We start from the raw sequence: 17,646 nt of genomic DNA on the forward strand, positions 1-17,646 counted from the left end.
GAGCCTGTTTACTTTGCCCTAGGTTGTATTCTTCTCTTTAGGCATCCCTGATGGGGCCAAGGTGCCTTGTGGTTTGAATGGACTGTATTTTCATCTTCTGTGATTCATTTAATCCTACTTCATTGGAGATGTGTCTAGGCTGCTCGCTTTAGTTTGAATGTTTAGTGCACATAACTGATCAGCCACATAAGAAGGTTGTAAACGTAGCCCAGAAAAAGGACAAGGGAAAGAAGTGTCAAGAAAATTTTTATTTTATACATGCCAATGCATTCATGCACCAGGGCCTTGCCATTCTGGACCCATTAAACATTCCAGACACTACGAAGCCTGGTAGCAAGAATGGAAACGATCAAAGAGCCCAAGGAGATAACGTCCAGTTTATATAAGTACACAACAAAGCATCTTGTTAGACTGTCTGGGCAGAAGTTCTGTATAAAGGCCAAATTGTGTTTCTGAGTGAACAGGACATTGTTCCCACAGTTAATTTAATTTTGCTCCATGTCCAGCTCAGCGTTCAAGATCCCAGTCTCTGTACATCATGGTTTTCAACGATTTGAGCAGTGTCAGAAGCCACAGTCTTTTAGGAACCCAGATGAGAGATGTGTCCCAAGCCTGTTGTGTTGTCAAAAACCGAAGTCCTGTTTCACAATTTAGTGCCAGCAACAACAAAGTCTGGACCCATTGTGATAGACACAGCGCTGACCACATGTATGGCAGATATCTGTAGCAAAGGAGATGTTCTTGGTCTGCCTTATTACTCCGAGAGTATACATAAGCTCAGAAGAAAGTTCGGCAAATCTTTTTACAGAAACTTGAGCCAAGTCATCATAGCACTCCAGAGGGGCAGGGTACTGTTGCACACGGATCCTGCTCCAGTTGGCTATGTGCTGCATCAGATCCTTCAGAATGGGCACAGAGAAGTTATTGCTGTAGAAGTTGACCATGGTGAGCTGACAGCAATGTCTGAGGGCAGGTAGGAGGGCATAAAGCTGGGAGTCCGTCATCTTACACCACTGCAAATCCAGAGTCTCAAGAGTGTCTGCCACTTTCTCTAGGAGACCTCTCAGAGGCATAATATCCAGATCACATAAGACCACTCCTCTCAAATCCAGATGTTTGAGCTGAAATAGGCTTTGACTGCGGGATAGGGAATCCAAGTCTTTCTGTGAAATTAGGTAGTAAGTGATTGAAAGGGTCTCCAAGGGAGTCATCAGACACCTAGGGATAGAACAGGGGGTTAGTTCTGGCTAATGGTGTTGTAGACATTTGGCTGGAATGTACAGAGTAGTAGAAGGAACCAGATACCCCAAGGTCAGTTTGACTAAATGATCAAGGACATCATTTATGATGCTTCCTGTTGGAAATTGATCAGTCATGCCCACCCCACAGTTCATCTCTTGGCTTCACTTTAAAAATGAAAACCAGTTCAACCCAGAAATCCAGAAAGCACACAGAAAAACTTCCACCCTAAGGAAGTTGTGATAGCATCTCGATACTTGCCATGTGCTCACTGACTCTGTATTCTCTCCTTCCCTCTGAAGTCACCCTTGATCTCATTTACAGCCAAAGTTTTACCCTCTGTCCCATGCACTCAGTGCTATTTGGGATCCCAAGATTTCACCCATGGGAAGTGGGGTAAGATAGAAGTATGTTTTTTCAGATTTGAACATATATTTCAGGTTCACACTGTGCTACTGAGTCCTCCAAATCCTGGCTATCATCCCGGAAGAATTACCACCCACTCTTACTACTACTCTTAACTCCAAATCAATTCTGTCATTCATGAGTGCTCATCTGAGACACTGATTTCACTTGTAAAATTTACCTTGTGGAACACTATACATAAAAATCGTGAGTCCCATTAGTCCTTGAATATTTGTTCCTAGTGACCACTGTCAGCGTGAAGCACTAATCTTTAAGATAAGAGAGACACATTTGGTTTGGTATCTGACCTAGCTCTTCATTGTTACTTACCCTAGGACTTGATTCATGTGATCTCTAAGAAAATGGACGCAGAACATGTGGAGATGCTGGAGACAATTGAATTTGGAAAACTGAGATATAAACTTCTTGATACACTTGGCTTCTCTGTCTCTTTTTCCATTGCTATTAGAGAACATGATCCTGTGCAGGGGTGCCAGGAAGGCTTTCTGGAGATTTCTCATCTGTCCAAAATATGGAGCAAAATGTGCCAGCTCTAACAGAGTCCACTCAGTATGCAGTTCTAATTCTGTGATATGCTGTGGATCAAAAACCTTCAGGATCTCTCCAATACCACAGAGTGATAGATTCCAGACCTTCATCTTTGTACAGCAGAAATGTAGGGAGCCCTTTCTCTGCTGGGCCCACTTCAACAGGCATGTTTGTTCTTCCTTCAGGCAGGAATGGATGTACAGTTCAACTATGACCTTCACACGCTTCCTTAGTGCATATCTGTGAAAGACTTTCACAACTTTCTTTTCTTTTGAGTTCTCTGCTGAACAGCTGCTGTCTTCTTCTCCAGCCTGTATGTTCCAGAAGTAATGGTGCATATTTCTCAGGTCGAGAACCTGCAGTTTTGTTCTCCTGTGGGTAGAATATATGAATGTCATGAGACTCTGTGTCAACTTTTACTACATATATGTAAACTCATTTCTTCCCCCTGCTAAGATGTATATTTTTTAGGCATCTTATATTCAAACTGGACCCAGGCTTGCTCCACATGCTTTCCCAGACTTCTGTCCACTTGATTACTTTTCTTTCACTAAGGTAATCCTTATTTCTCCTTAGTCACTTTATTAGTGGTTTGGGGAATGCCAGGGATATGCTCATTCAACTCTGAGGCTACATTTACTCTAGTCCATATTCTAATATAATCCATATCTAGCCATCCTTAGGACAAGTAAAGAGCTTTCATGGACCATGTATCCCTGCATGAAGATGCTATCAAAATTTTCTGATCCACGTATAACCAAGACAACTGTCCTGACAAACTCTACTGTGTAGTCCATGTGCTCTCTTCTATAGTAATTGGTTATTCCTTACCTGGTGTGAAACTTTCTTGTCAGTTGCATGTCTACTCCATCTAGCACAGCCTGCAAAGTTTCCAGGTTAGGTGTCTTCATCAATGCACCCACAGGTAGACAGGGAAAAGGCCAAGCTGACACCATTTCCTTCACGAGGTTGATGTGTTTCCCAGTGAAGGCCTCCTGAACAGTGCTGGGAAGAGCACAGCAGGCAGCTCTCCCAGAGAGGACATGGCCACATCTTCATTTCTTATCAGAGACTGAATTGCCAGCTTCTCGAGTGTGGGTGGGGTCTGAACACTCATCTTTTAAGGTCTCCACTCAGAAAGCACCTGGTGAAGGATTCAGAAAAGATGCACTTTCAAGAAAAAGTTCATAAAATTTCCTCAAAATCACAACAACCACAAAGCTTCTGAGTTTGTGCTCTGCCAATGGTAGAGACATCATTTTACCTCTTCATCCTAAACTGGTCATGTAAAGACAGACTCCCACACTGGCAGCATGTCAGATTTTATATCACTCAAATGGGTATATAATTTTCTGCTCTTGATGTGTTAAGTGTGACCATTTCTTTAAAGAAAAAGAAAGGATGAAAGAGAGATAGGAAAATGGGAGAGACATTCAGGGCACAATGTGGATGACAGTAGCTAAATATTCAACAGAGGGGAGATGGAACCTTAATAGACAACCATCTGTGGATACAGGTGACTCCCAGTTGAAGGATGGGGCCACTAATCCATCTCAAAATGTTTAACCTAGAATTCTTCCTTTCTAAAGGAAAAGCATGGAGAAAAAGCAGTAGAGCCTGAAGGAAAGACCATTCAGAGTCTACCTACCTTGGGATCCATCCCACCAACAGAAATCAAACTGTGACAGTATTGCCAAGCTATGCTTACAGACAATAGCCTGGTATGGCTATCCTCAGAGAGGCTGTGCCGACCTGTCTCAGACAATTGCGGCCACTTATAAACAATGAATTTGGCTGAGCTTGGGACCACCAAGGCAGAGATAGGGAAGAAGTGAAGGAGCTGAATCAGCTTACAACCCCTAATGAATAACAAATATTAACTAAATGAACCACTTGGAGCTCCAAAAGACTAAGCACCAAAGAAAGAGTATGGTTGGATTCATCCTTTCAGATTAATATGTAGCACAAATTTCCATAAATTGCAACAATGGGAGGGAAGGCTCTTGGTCCAGAGGAGGCTTGTAGCCCCAGGTAAGTGGGATGTTATAGGGGTGAGGGAGGAGTGGGTGGGCAGATGTGGGAGCATCTCTTTAGTGTCCAAGTGGAGGGAGGTTGGGAGGAGAGTAGTCAAGTGGAGACCAAGAAGGGGGACAACTTTTGTAATGTAATTCAATAAAATAACTCATAAATGAAAAAAGAAAATAATGAATTACAATCAACAAACACTATGCAAGCAGTATTACACAGGAATAGTGATAAAAACTGCATGGTATTGGTACTGTGACAGACAGCCAGACAAGTGGAATAGAATTGAAGACCCAGAAATGAACCCACACACCTATAATCACTTGATTTTTGACAAAGAAGCCAAAACCATCTAATGAAAAAAAGATAGCATTTTCAGCAAATGGTGCTAGTTCAACTGGAGGTCAGCATGTAGAAGAATGCAGATTGATCCACGCTTATCACCCTGTACAAAGCTTAAGTCCAAGTGGATCAAGGACCTCCTCTTAAAAACAGATACACTCAAACTAATAGAAGAAAAAGTGGGGAAGCCTCTCGAACACATGGGCACTGGAGAAAACTTCCTGAACAAAACACCAATGGCTTCTGCTCTAAGATCAATAATCGACAAATGGGATCTCTTAAAACTACAAATCTTCTGTAGGGCAAAGGACACTGTTGTTAGGACAAAACGACAACCAACAGATTGGGAAGAGATCTTTACCAATTCTACAACTGACAGAGGGCTTATATCCAAAATATAAAAAGAACTCAAGAAGTTAGACTGCAGGGAGACAAGTAACCCTATTAAAAAATGGAGTTCAGGAAGTTCGGCAACAGTGATTCACTGCGCCTGCGCCCTGCTCTTCCGCCCCAAGTAGCAGTGCGACTCAAGCTGCAGTAGCTCAAGCTGTGGTGTCATCCTGGGACGGCGGACGTGTCAAGCCTATTAGTTTCTTCCAGCGACAGTCTGTCTTGGGAGAAGCAGACAGGAAAGTTGGAGCGAGGGACGCCCAAAGAGAAAACGAAAGGAGAGCAAGATGAAGGGCGGCTATCTCAAATTGGATGCAGATTTTAGGAAGAAGTCTTTTGCAAACACTGGTTTAAATTGTAACTCACTCTGATAGCCCTCTGCAGTCTTTAGACTCACTTCGCAGAGACCTTTGGCTATGTCCAATCCTTTTTCCTTGTATCCCAACTATAAAAACTGTGTTACAGTTTTTCATTTTTGAGGCTTCAAAATAGTTATGCTGGCTTCAAATTAGATTCAACGTGGAGATTTGGTACTGCGTGACGTATTAATCTCTTTTGGTTGAGAGGAATGAGATATGTTGACTTTTAAACGATATAATCCCAGTAATCCCAGAACTCAGGAGGCTGGCGGGTCCCTGAATTCCTGAGTTCAAGGCCAGCCGGGTCGAGAGATGGGGTGGGGGTTGGGGAGAGGAGCAGACAGACAGACGGTATTCTGTGTTTCTCTCTTAGCATACTGAAAGAATCGAAGGTCCAGAATTGAAGTCAGAGCCGAGTCCGGCAGCCTAGTGCCCCCTGGGATTTTTAAAGAGTAGAGGACGGGAACTAACACGCTCAAAACCGCCACGTGTCCTCAACCCTGTCTTAATGATTCATTCTTCTTGTGTTTCACTGAACTGTTTCTGTATTTCCCGTTTTCTTTCTCACCTTAAGGCCTTATTTTCATCTCACATTCCAGGAAATCTGAGTTTTTAAGTATTTAACTAGTTGTTTCCAGCAGTTTCAGAACACCCTAAACCTGAGTCAAGGAGTTAAATATAACCTGAATTTCATAGTCAATCCTAGGACCTAAAAGCATCATTACCTAAACCGTGCTTTCTGTACGATATTAATAGATGTACTTGGGGAAGAAATTTTATGCTGGGAATAGTTTGCCTTCTAAAGTTTATTTTTTAAAAAACGTTGATTACATTATGTGATATCATGTGTCATAGAAAAATCATTTTGGGGGTACTTAAGTGCATAATACTTTACCTTGAAGCAAATATTATTTGTTATATACTTCATAGTTGCTACTTTTGACCTTTTCTGGTGACCACTGATGTTACATGATCTTACTTTCAAAGATATTTCTAAGTTTTGCCTTTGTAAAGCTAGGGGCCAAACTGGGGACTTTGTGTATGCTAGCAAGTCCCCTACTACAGAATTACAGCCTTGAATTCTGTCTGCAGTATTACTAAATGTCTAAAGTATATTACACATCTGTGGAATAAAGTCATCATAAAAAAAAATGGAGTTCAGAGCTAAACAAAGAATTCACAGCTGAGGAATGCTGAATGCCTAAGAAACACATAGGGAAATATTCAATATCTTTAGTCATAAGAAAACTGCAAATCAAAACAACACTGAGATTTCAACTCACACCAGTGAGAATGATGAAAAACTCAGGTGACAGCAAATGCTGGGGAGGATGTGGAGAAAGAGGAACACTCCTCCATTGCTGGAGGGATTGCAGACTGGTACAATCAGTACTGTAAATCAGTCTGGAAGTTCCTCAGAAAATTGGACATTGAACAATCTGAGGACTCAGCTATACCACTCTTGGGCATATACCTAAAAGATGCCCCCAACATGTAACAAAGACACATGCTCCACTATGTTCATAGCAGCCTTATTTATACTACTCAGAAGGTGGAAAGAACCCAGGTGCCCTTCATAGAGTAATGGATGCAGAAAATGTGGTACATCTACACAAAGGAATTTTACTCACCCATCAAAAAGAATGACTTTAAGAAATTCATAGGCAAATGGTTGGAACTGGAAAATATCATCCTGAGGGAGGTAACCCAATCACAGAAAAACACACATGGTATGCACTCATTGATAAGTGGATATTAGCCCAAATGTTCGAAATAACCTAGGTGCACAGACTACATGAAACTCAAGGATCACCAAAATGCCAGTGCTTCACTACTTCTTTAAAAGGGGAACAAGAATACCCTTGGAAGGGAGCAGGAAGGCAAAGTTTAGAACAGAGGCAGAAGGAACACCCATTCATAGCCTGCCCCACATGTGGCCCATATATACAGAGCCACCAAACTAGATAAGATTGATATAGGAAAGAAGTGCAGGGTACAGGAACCGGATGTAGATCTCTCCTGAGAGTCACAGCCAGAGTACAGCAAATATATAGGCGAATGCCATCATTAAACCACAGACTGAGAACCAGACCCCAGTTGATGGAATCTTAGAAAGGACTTAAAGAGCTTGAAGGGACTTGAGATACCATATGAACAACAATGCCAACCAACCAGAGCTTCCAGGGACTAAGATACTACCCAAAGACTATACATGGACTGACCCTGGACTCCAACTGCATACTTAGCATTGAATAACCTATTAAGAGCACCAGTGGAAAGGGAAGCCCTTGGTCCTGCCAAGACTGAACCCCAGTGAACGTGGTTGTTTGGGGGGGCGTTAATGGTGGGAGGATTGGGAGGGGAACACTCATATAGAATTGGAGGGGGAGGGGCTAGGGGTTTGTAGGCGGGGAAACCAGGAAGGGGAATAACAATTGAAATGTAAATAAATACTCGAGTTAATAAAGATTAAAAGAAAAGAAAAGAATGAAATACAAACAACCAACAAACAAGAAATGAAATGAACAAATAAGCAAACTAACAAGAAAAGAAACAAACAAACAAAAAAAACCCTCCTGTTGTGGATGAAAATGGAATTCCTCCTAAGAAGGATGAAAACAGTGGGTTCTTAAATTTTCAGGTTTTCCTGGGTCCCAAAAGCAGACCACATCCAATAACAAATTATGTTAAAGAGATGCAAAGCAAAGCCTTAGGTAAGATATTTGAGTAAATCACAAGTATAATTCTAGATATTTTGAGTTAAAGAGGATCAAAGACACAAGTTCTCCAGGTTTCCAGTATGAGCCAGGGTCTCAGAAAAACAAACACAACAAGCATTTGTGAGAATGGAAATATGAAGTAATATGTTAGTAATCTTAGTCCTGAGGAGGCTGCTGAGTCAGGAGTGTTTTGAAATCCAGCCTACCCAGAGCCACATGGCCATTTCTAGGAGAGCTTGAATAACATAGAATCACCTTCTTTTAAAAAATCTATCACAATATTGAAATCAACAGGCTAACATAGATGTTAGAAATGAGGCTAAAACTTGATTTGGAATTAAATCCAAGGACTTTGTTGAGTTCATCTAAAGAGACAGAAATTAAAATGTGTTGTCATATTTTAGAGTCTAAAGGCATATATCAAAGTGCATGACTCAAAGGAAACCATTTACATACCAGTTCTGAGCACTGCAAGGAGGTCTCTGAGTCCCAGGGAAACCAGGCAGCTATCTAGGCTCCAGGTCTCGGAATGTTTTCTCTAGCTCCACTGAAGCCTGTATATACCTCGCTGCTCACCCTCCCTATTGCAAGCACACCCTCCAATCCCAAACTGGAATTAGATTGGATGGTCAAACTCCACCCTTTGAATTCTATAGGGAACATCATCCAACCAGTTCCTTGATTGAATCAGAGCTCTGGGTGAGAATTCCTCCCCATGAGACCATCCCTCAAACATTTCACATGTTAATTAGCAACATATCGTGGAATTTTTGAATTTCTCCCCTCATTTCCTTACTTATTACGTAGTTTTGAATCCAGTACTGTACTGGGTCCTATTTTGAAGCCAGGGTTGTTTTAGAACTCTAAGTTCAACAATCCTTGTGCCTCACTATCTTTCTTCCTGCTTGGATTAATATTGTAATCACTATAACTGAGTGAATTCTATTCATGTGACCAAGTCAGTCCTTTTTGCCTAAGATCAGGGTTTACTCTGATGCTCATACTAGTCATAAAATAATTTGTAATATTATTATCACTAGATTTGGAATACACAGTTTAATAGTCAGGAATATGTTTTGGTTCTCAAGGACTGAATTGAATACTTTTCCAATAAACTACAGCATCACCTATTCAAGAGATGGAGGCAGGAGCATAGCTTGATTCCATTAATACTGTCCCAGGGTGATTGGTGTGTACTCAATATGCAGAGAGCCATGCAGCATACAGGGCATTCTCTCTCCAGGATTCCATGCAGTTTGCAAGATAGCAAAAATTGTAATCTCACAGTGCAAGAATTGAAATCCGGAGGATTAGTTCAAGACCATCTTCAGCCATAGGTTAATACAGGAACAACCTGAACCCTACATTTGAGCCAATTTCTAAATGGAGACAAAGAGAAAGAGAAAAAGGAGTGTCTGACAGAGACGCTGCTCTGGACTACAAAAATGAGGGACTATTTCATGTAGATTCAGCCTAGCATGCTTCCTTAAGATGAACTCAGGTGTGGGATGTGTTGTGCAATTGAATTTAGGTGTTCTGTAAATATGAGAGTCTTCAACTAATCCTAGAGCATTCAAGATACCCGACAACCACTGAGCACCTCTCCACTTGCTGTGATCTTTCCTTTATGAAAACCTACTTCAACTCTCTTAAAACTATGGATGGCATGTCCCTCCCTGGCACACTTTATAAGTTGTTTTGAAAACTTTAGTATGGTATAGGTTTGCAAAACACATTATATTATATCCAAAGATGACATCATATTTCTAGGTGTGTACTCAGACTCACTGTTCTGGAAAGAAATGGATGTCCCCATCTGTCTAGATCATGCAGTGATACATAATCTACTCTTTTGTGAATGCCAAACAAGGACTTTATTCCCTGATTTACACTGTTGTGGGAGGGAAATGTTAGAGATTCCCCCAAAAAACCAACATGATCTGATCTGATGCACATCACAGCAGTTTTTTGCTCTATTAAAGCAAGTTCCGCATCCCTCCCAACTTACCTTCATCATATAGGAAAGTTTTGTGGTGGTGGATCCCAAAATTTCTATCATGGCTAGCTTTATAATAAGCAGCAAGCAGAGGTAAATATGCAAGCATGTAATTGGAAAGCTACTGTGGACTTATCATAATTGGCCATTGCTGGGAGACAGACATAAACTTAATTTCTCTTGCCCTCTTCATTGTTGGTCTTAGACAAGGTGTGGGCTTGTAACTGAAGGGTAGGTTTGATAGAGGAATAACATATACATACTGGTCTGGTTGAGGGTATAACCTGGTAATGCTGGTCTTGTTGGGGATTAGCCTAGAGATTTGATTTTGTTGAGGTGCAACTTTGACTTTTGTAAAACGTACCAGTTATTAGTTCACCCGAGTTCACACATACATCAGGTATTCTAAACTGGAGTCTGAACATAAAGATAAGGCATTTCAGCAGCCATAGAAATGCTTGCCAAAATGAATGCATGTCATCCTCCTGCCTCAGCCTTCTGAATGCTGCCTTAGTAGAAGATGTGAGAGCATGAAGCTCAACTCTTTCTTCCTGAACAGACAAATAATTGTGTAAGGTGTTTGTCATGTCCTTTTATAATGCTGTTTTATGGTATTGTGCATGTATTTTCAATAGCACACTAAGGGCTCCAGATGACTTCCTGCTGAACAATGATGGTAATAAATGATGAAAACACAGCCAGGTGACTTTGCTCGCATAGAAATTCTCCCAGGACAAAAGGAAGGCAAAGGCAGGAGGATCTCTGTGAGATGAAATTCAAAATTGACCCTATCTATAGAACACCAGACTAGCAAGTGGGCTAGAAAGTTTTTTCAAGCACATACAGAGCAGGACTAAGGAACAGGATCTCAGTTTCAGTCAAGTTCAGAGGGCACACTCAACCAAAGACAGAACTGACAAAAATAAAGAAACAAACAAGCAAACAAACAAAAATACAAGTAACCTGTCAGGCCCTCCATCCTCCTACTCTGAAGAGCATGGAACAGAAGATCAAAGTCACCAGGACTGCGGTCCTTGAATTTTGATAAAACCATGCTGTCCAACCAGCTGAATCTTATGTGTTCCACCATTGCATGGAATTCCTCAAGCACATCCTGGGCAAGCTTCCCAGAGGGACATATGGCAATCACAGAGAAGCTCTAGAGAAAAGCTTTTATGAATATAATTGCATCAGGTGTCTATCCTGTCTCATTGAGTCCAAAGCCTGCACCTGAAGAAAGTCCTTTCTCCATCATTCGGTATTTAGAAAAAAGCCTCCATGCCCTATGAGGCTTGATTTTTTTCCCAGCTTCCTAAAAAGGAGTCACTGTCTTTATCTCTGGCCAGATGTAATTGTGGATCTTCCATTAATAACTGTGGTGCCTGTTAACTTGTCAAGGTCTAAGCTAGCCCTTAAGCTCCCTAACTACCTGCTAGTGAGCCCATCCCAGCTCAAAGTCTCCTTTCTCTTGGTCCCATTGTATCCTGAAAATCTTAATTTCCATTATTGATTTCTCTTTCCTTTTCCCAGGAGACATCTTTAGCGCTTTGGAAGCAACCCTTATTCTCTTGACCCAAGGAGCTTGGACTCTGTACTGCAGCCATTTTCATTCATGAAGTCCACGGACATGTGACTGAGCTGCCTATTTAACACCCAGCTCTGATTGTAATTATATGTTTGGATGAGACAGAATTACATTGTTTAGTGTAGGCTAGACTCAGTTTTGGGGCCTTCCTTCCTCTGTACCTTGAAGCTTGCATCACCACCGTGGATCATCTCTGCTGCTGTTCTCTCCATGATGAATATCTTAGTTCATTTGTGTTTTGGTGTGTCAGCAATGGAGCCTGCATGTAGTGGAGGGAGAACTAGAACCTGAAGCAGTTTCTTTCAGTATACCTGTGGTTCTCTTTAGTGAATTCAGTCATGGCAGCAATTGAAATTCTAGTCTGAACCACTCACTAGCTGTAATGTTCTCTTAAGGTTTTTATTTAGAAATTTTGTTTGCTTTGTCCATTGGGGAGTTTTGGGTTTTTTGTTTGTTTCTTTGTTTGTTTGTTTTGTTTTTTGATTTTTTTGTTTTCTGTTGCTGTAGTTTTTTCTTTTGCTTTGTTTTATACAGTGTTTGTTTGTTTAAAAGCTAAGGTTGTTCCTGAACTCACAGTATATACCAGGCTGACCTTGACTTCACAGGTCCACCTGTTTCTCCCTCCCTATTGCTAGGGTTAAGACCTGTACAGGAACCACAGTGTAAACTATACCTTGTTCGAGTCTTTGTTTGTTTTCTTGTTCTGACACTAGGTATCTCTTTTTAAGAGCCCCAACTATCTTGCAAACCACTCTGTGGACTGATTTGGCCTGGACCTGGAAGATCCACCTGCCTTTGTCTCCTCAGTGCCCCCTTGCCCAGCTCTGGTTTAATTTTAACACATATCCTTACTCCACAGGCTTCACTGGTTAGGAATTAATTATTTAGATAAGGCTAGCCCAGAGTTCACTGAATCAGTCAACTTTGACTCCTGAGTGGAGGAATTAAATTTGTATGCCAACATTCCCAACATAGATCTATTGTTTTAGGAAGGTTTACTCTATGTGTAGGGGGTGTTTTTCCTCCAAATATGAATGGGCATCACTCACATGCCTGGTGCCAAGGAAGGTCAGAAGTGGCTTTCAGATTTGGGTGGAACTGGAGTCACAGACCAACTCAAGCAACCCTATAGGTGATGGGAATTGAGGATTGACAGGTTCTCGATATGGGTCAAGCAACTCTATAGTCCATATCCCACTCCAGGCATCATTCCCTCAATTAAGTCTGTTATGTTGATCCTACCTCAAATCTCTGTTTCCTGGGGTGTCAAGGGCAGCATCTCCCTCAGAACCTACTTTCTCTTTGTTTTTTGTCCATTTACAGAGCAGGTTTTGTCTGACTCATGCTATTCTTCAGCTTACAATTTGGCTGAACATGACTTTTAACAGAGCCTCCTACCTCCAACTTTCAATTTTCAGCTTAGCAGCATGCCCCATCATGTATGCTGCCCAGAGAGTTGGAGACAGGACTCCCAGTATACTGCTTGACTTCCTACCATCTGAGTACAGACACAGCATTCTGGCTACAATAGTAATGGATCAAGCCATGGTCCAGTTCCACCTTGTGTGTGGCTGCTGCGGCAGTTCATTGACAGAGCATCCACTACAGTCCTTGAGCTTCAGTATATATTCCTTTCTCTGATGCAGGGTTTGCTTTCAAATCCAGTGGAAAAGAATATTGTTGAATTATTTTATGTCTTTAAATGGCTACAGATTAAACCACGAGCTGAAGCAAAGTGGAGATGACTCTGGTCCCATGAATAAAATTCAGCCAGATATGGTAATTCAGAACAGTAATCCCAGCATAAGAAGGATTCTGAGGCATGGGTATTGTTAGACCTTAGACTTCTAGCACAACCTTGGTTTTAGAGCGTGAACCAGTCCCTGAAACATATTGAAAACTAAGAAATCCTTAAGCAAATGAAGGAACAAATCAAAAATTGTTGTGTTATATGGTGAAAGAACAAGTGCTATGATTATACTTAGCCAAGAAACTTTTTTTGTGGGGGGCAGAGGGCAGGGTTGGTGATGAGTGGTGAGTATGTCACAACCCCTTCTGATTCAATCAATGAAATGATTGGATGTTTGCTCTAGATGTAAAAGGGTGGAGATTAAATCAGGAAATCAGAATCCAGTTCCCAGTTGAAGGGTGTGGCTTCAATAGGGAGGGGTGAGTAGGAAGGTGCATAAAAGCTTCAGTGGAGCCAGAGAACACACTCCGAGACCTGCATCCTGGAAAACAGCCTGGTTTGGCTGGGACTCAGAGACCAATCTGCAGTTCTCTGGACTGGTATGTAATGATTTTCACTTGGGTCATGCAGTTTGATGAAGGGAAATTTAGACTCCAGGATAGCAGAGAAATCTTCATTTCTATCTTGTGAAAGGAACACATTGTTGACCTTGGGTTTCATTCCAAATGAAGTTTTAGCCTTATCTCAGGTATCTTTTTATTATAGCTTGCATATTTACTTAGTGTGCTCGATATAATGTTTTGAGAGAAGGATTCTCTATGTTGCTCAAATTCTCTTATTAAGTGACCATGTGGCTCTGGGTAATGTGAAAGGCAGATCATTCTGACTAAGATGTTCTCTCATGTTTTGCTCACTGAAATGATAGTCTTTATTTCTTTTTGTGAAACTGCGACTCACACTGTAGACCTGGAGACCATGTATCCTTGATCTACTTTAACTCTGAATAGCTGGAATTCTACTTGTGAGTTACTCACAAGTGGACATGGTCCTCTTCCCAGAAAAGGAAACCCTAAAATGTTCAGAAATGTACTGACTTCATCCTGATTTCTGGGAATCAATAGTGATCCACATCAGTAGGCTTTGGTTTGTTGGTATGTTCAATGGGTTTGTTAGAAGTGGAGTTAATTTTTAAATTTTTTTTGAGAAAAGGTTATACATAAAGCTTTTATACCTGAAAATTCTGGGCAATTTGTGTGATTGAAAGGCTCCCATAATAACATTGTAGGAGTCTGTCTCTCCACTCCCAGTTTAGGATAAAGAGGTAGATTGTTGTCTGTACCATTGCCAGAGAAGTAAGTCAGAAGCTTAAAGGTTGTTACGATAGTGAAGAAATTTTTACAAACTTTGTCTTGAAATTATATTCTTTTCTGACCTCTTTCCCAGGAGCCTTCTTTCTGGAGCCCTTAGAGGATGAGTGTTCAGAGCCCACCCACACTCCAGAAGCTGGCAAGGCAGACTCTGCTGAGAAATGAGGCTGTGATCATATCCTCTCTGGAGGAGCTGCCTACAGTGCTCTTCCCAGCATTGTTCAAGGAGGCCTTCGAGGGCAGGCACAGCAAGCTTGTGAAGGAAATGGTGACAACTTGGCCTTTCCCCTGTCTCCCTGTTGGGGCATTGATGAAGACACCTAACTTGGAAACCTTGCAGGCTGTCCTAGAAGGTGTAGACATGCGACTGACAAGAGATATTCACCACAGGTAAGGAGTGTGAAGTACTGTAGAAGGGAACACAGGAATTAGACTTTAGAGATTATGGGTTCTGGCAGAGTGTTTTCTGATGGGATCTTCAGACTCTGATACAGAAGCCTTGAAATCTATTGGTTGCTTGGAGTAGGGAGAGATTTCTCTGGATTAGGGCTTTGAATAGACGTAGCCTCACTGTAGAATGCACCTAACCCTGGTATTCCCGTAACCACTAATTATGGGACTAACGAAAACTTAAGAGTAGCTTGTTGGAAAGAAAGTGATCCTGCATACAAATGTAGCTCAGAGAAAGCTTCCATAGAATGTGTGTGCACATTTTACTCTTGTTGCATAAAACCAACACCATGGCAGGGTAGGGGAGAATGGAGTTTAGAGTCCTGTAGTGTAAACTGACTGAAGGTCTTGTCATGTCTGCCAATATTTCATCTTTTTCACCCTTAGCAAGGGAAAACTTCAGGTTCTGGACCTGAGGAATGTGCACCACACTTTCTGGAACATATGGGCTGATGAAGAGGATGGCAGCTGTTCTTCAGAGTCCTTGGATGAAAATCCGGTAGTGAAGGTCCTTCCCCAATATGCACTGAGGCACAAACTGAAGGTGGTAACTGAGCTGTGCCTCAGGCCCCGTCTTGATGAAGCACAAGCATGCTTCTTGAAGTGGGCCCAGCAGAGAAAGGGCTTCCTGCATTTCTGCTGTACGAAGCTGAAGATCTGGGCTATGCCTATGGACTTTATCAGAGAGATCTTGAATGTCTTTCACCCAGAGAACATCGAGGAATTGGAACTGAACACTGAGTGGAATGTCTTCCAGCTGGCCCATTTTACTCCCTTCTTTGGGCAAATGAGAAATCTTCGCAAACTGCTCCTGGCACCCCTCTACAAGAATGTATTCAAGATTGCCAATAGAACAGGAGAGAGAGAGGACAAGTGTGTCAAGGGTTTCATTTCTATGTTCTCAAAATTCAATTGTCTCCAGCATCTCTCCTTGAGTGGCGTCCATTTTCTTAGAGACCACATGAATCAGGTCTTCAGGTAAGCAAGGATGGAGGGCTGGGTTACCTAGCAGAGCAACCTTTCCTCTTCTATTTTAAGATTTAATGGTGCAGGTTGTTTTTAAGTCAGTCAATAGAAACAAACATTTTGGGAGCTTTAGAATATGGAAATTGTGTGTAGTGATTCAAAGTCACAAATGAGCTCTTCTGAAGTAGAGGATTGAAGGAAGTTATGCAATAGTTCATATCTCATCGGGGGGGTTGTAATTCTGTATGGAATTGTAGGCAACGTATAGCCCAGAAAGAGAAAAGGAAAATGAGCATGCAGTTAAGAGTCGTAGGACTCAGCAGCAAAGTGAGGAGGGGATATCTGGATGGGGTTCTGTGGGAACAGCCTTCTATCTTTCACTAGATTCCCATGAGTGAAGGGTTTTGAGCTGCATAGGTCTGAGCAACTTGGTCATGAGGAAAGGTTTGGGCCTGTAAAGGAAGACTAAATTGAGTGTTCAGAGCCTAGGATGGAATGCATCTAAGAGTGAGTCTACAAATAATTTCCCTAGATATTGTCAGGAATCTTTTAGCATAGAATTTTTCCTCTTACAGCATGGTCCTGTAGGATAAATTGCTTCTCTGCTTGAGACTGAGAGCAAAAGATCAGCTGTGGGTGTGAATGGACTGATTTTAAAAGGAAACCTCTTAGATAATATCTTTGATATTTGGTCACCTGGTTCCTTCTTTGATTTCATAAAGCCCACCCCACAAATCCCATCACCATTTACAAGAGTTAATGTTCTTGTCTTCTTTATTTCTAGGAGCCTGATGACACCCTTGGTGAAACTCTCCATCATGCACTACCGAATTTCACAGAAAGACTTGGATTCCTTCTCCTTCTGTCAGAGCCTCTTTCACCTTAAACATCTGGAGATGAGAGGTGTGACCCTAAGTTCTTTGGATATTATGCCTCTGAGAAGTCTCGTGGAGAAAGTGGCAGATAAAATTCAGACTCTGGATTTGCAGGGGTGTAGAATGAAAGACTACCAGCTCAATGCCCTCCTACCTGCCCTCACACGATGCTCTCAGCTCACCAAGATTAACTTCTACAACAATGACTTCTCCATGGCCATCCTAAAGGACTTTTTGCAGCACACTGCCAACTGGAGAAAAATCAATGTGGAACAATACCCTGCCCCTCTGGAGTGCTATGATGAGTTAGCTCATGTCTGCAGAGAAAGGTTTGCCCAACTTTGTCTGGAGCTCATGGATACACTTGGGACAATAAGGCAGCTCAAGAGCATTTCTTTTGCTACAAATATGTGCCACAAATGTGGTATGCAGTGTGTCTATGGACGGGAGAACAGAACTTGTAGTTGCCGGCTGTAAACTTGGGTACATGACTACTAGATATGAATAAATGACAGGATCCTGACACAACTCTCACCTGGGGTGCTCACTGATTGTGATTTCAGACACTGTTTAGATGGTTGAAAACAAAAATCATGTACAGAGACTGGGATCTTGGAAGCTAAGCTTGAAAAGGGAAACTGTCTGATGGACTGTGGGAACAGGGGCCTTGTGGAGTCAGAAACACAAC

At 41.8% G+C, this 17,646-nt stretch overlaps 1 protein-coding gene and 1 pseudogene across 1 annotated transcript; one reads left to right on the forward strand and one right to left on the reverse strand.

The window, feature by feature from the left end:
• Window positions 1-650: 650 nt before the first annotated feature.
• On the reverse strand, window positions 651-3,310 carry Pramef20-ps1 (PRAME family member 20, pseudogene 1; annotated as a pseudogene).
• An 11,440-nt stretch (window positions 3,311-14,750) lies between these two features.
• Window positions 14,751-17,646, forward strand: Pramel36l1 (PRAME like 36 like 1). Its single transcript, XM_039092542.2, has 3 exons — window positions 14,751-15,057; window positions 15,505-16,095; window positions 16,868-17,646. The coding sequence occupies exons 1-3, from the start codon at window positions 14,771-14,773 to the stop codon at window positions 17,433-17,435; spliced, it is 1,446 nt and encodes a 481-aa protein (XP_038948470.1). The 5' UTR covers window positions 14,751-14,770; the 3' UTR covers window positions 17,436-17,646.

This window comes from Rattus norvegicus, chromosome 14 (assembly GCF_036323735.1).
Source record: "Rattus norvegicus strain BN/NHsdMcwi chromosome 14, GRCr8, whole genome shotgun sequence".
Lineage (NCBI taxonomy): Eukaryota > Metazoa > Chordata > Mammalia > Rodentia > Muridae > Rattus > Rattus norvegicus.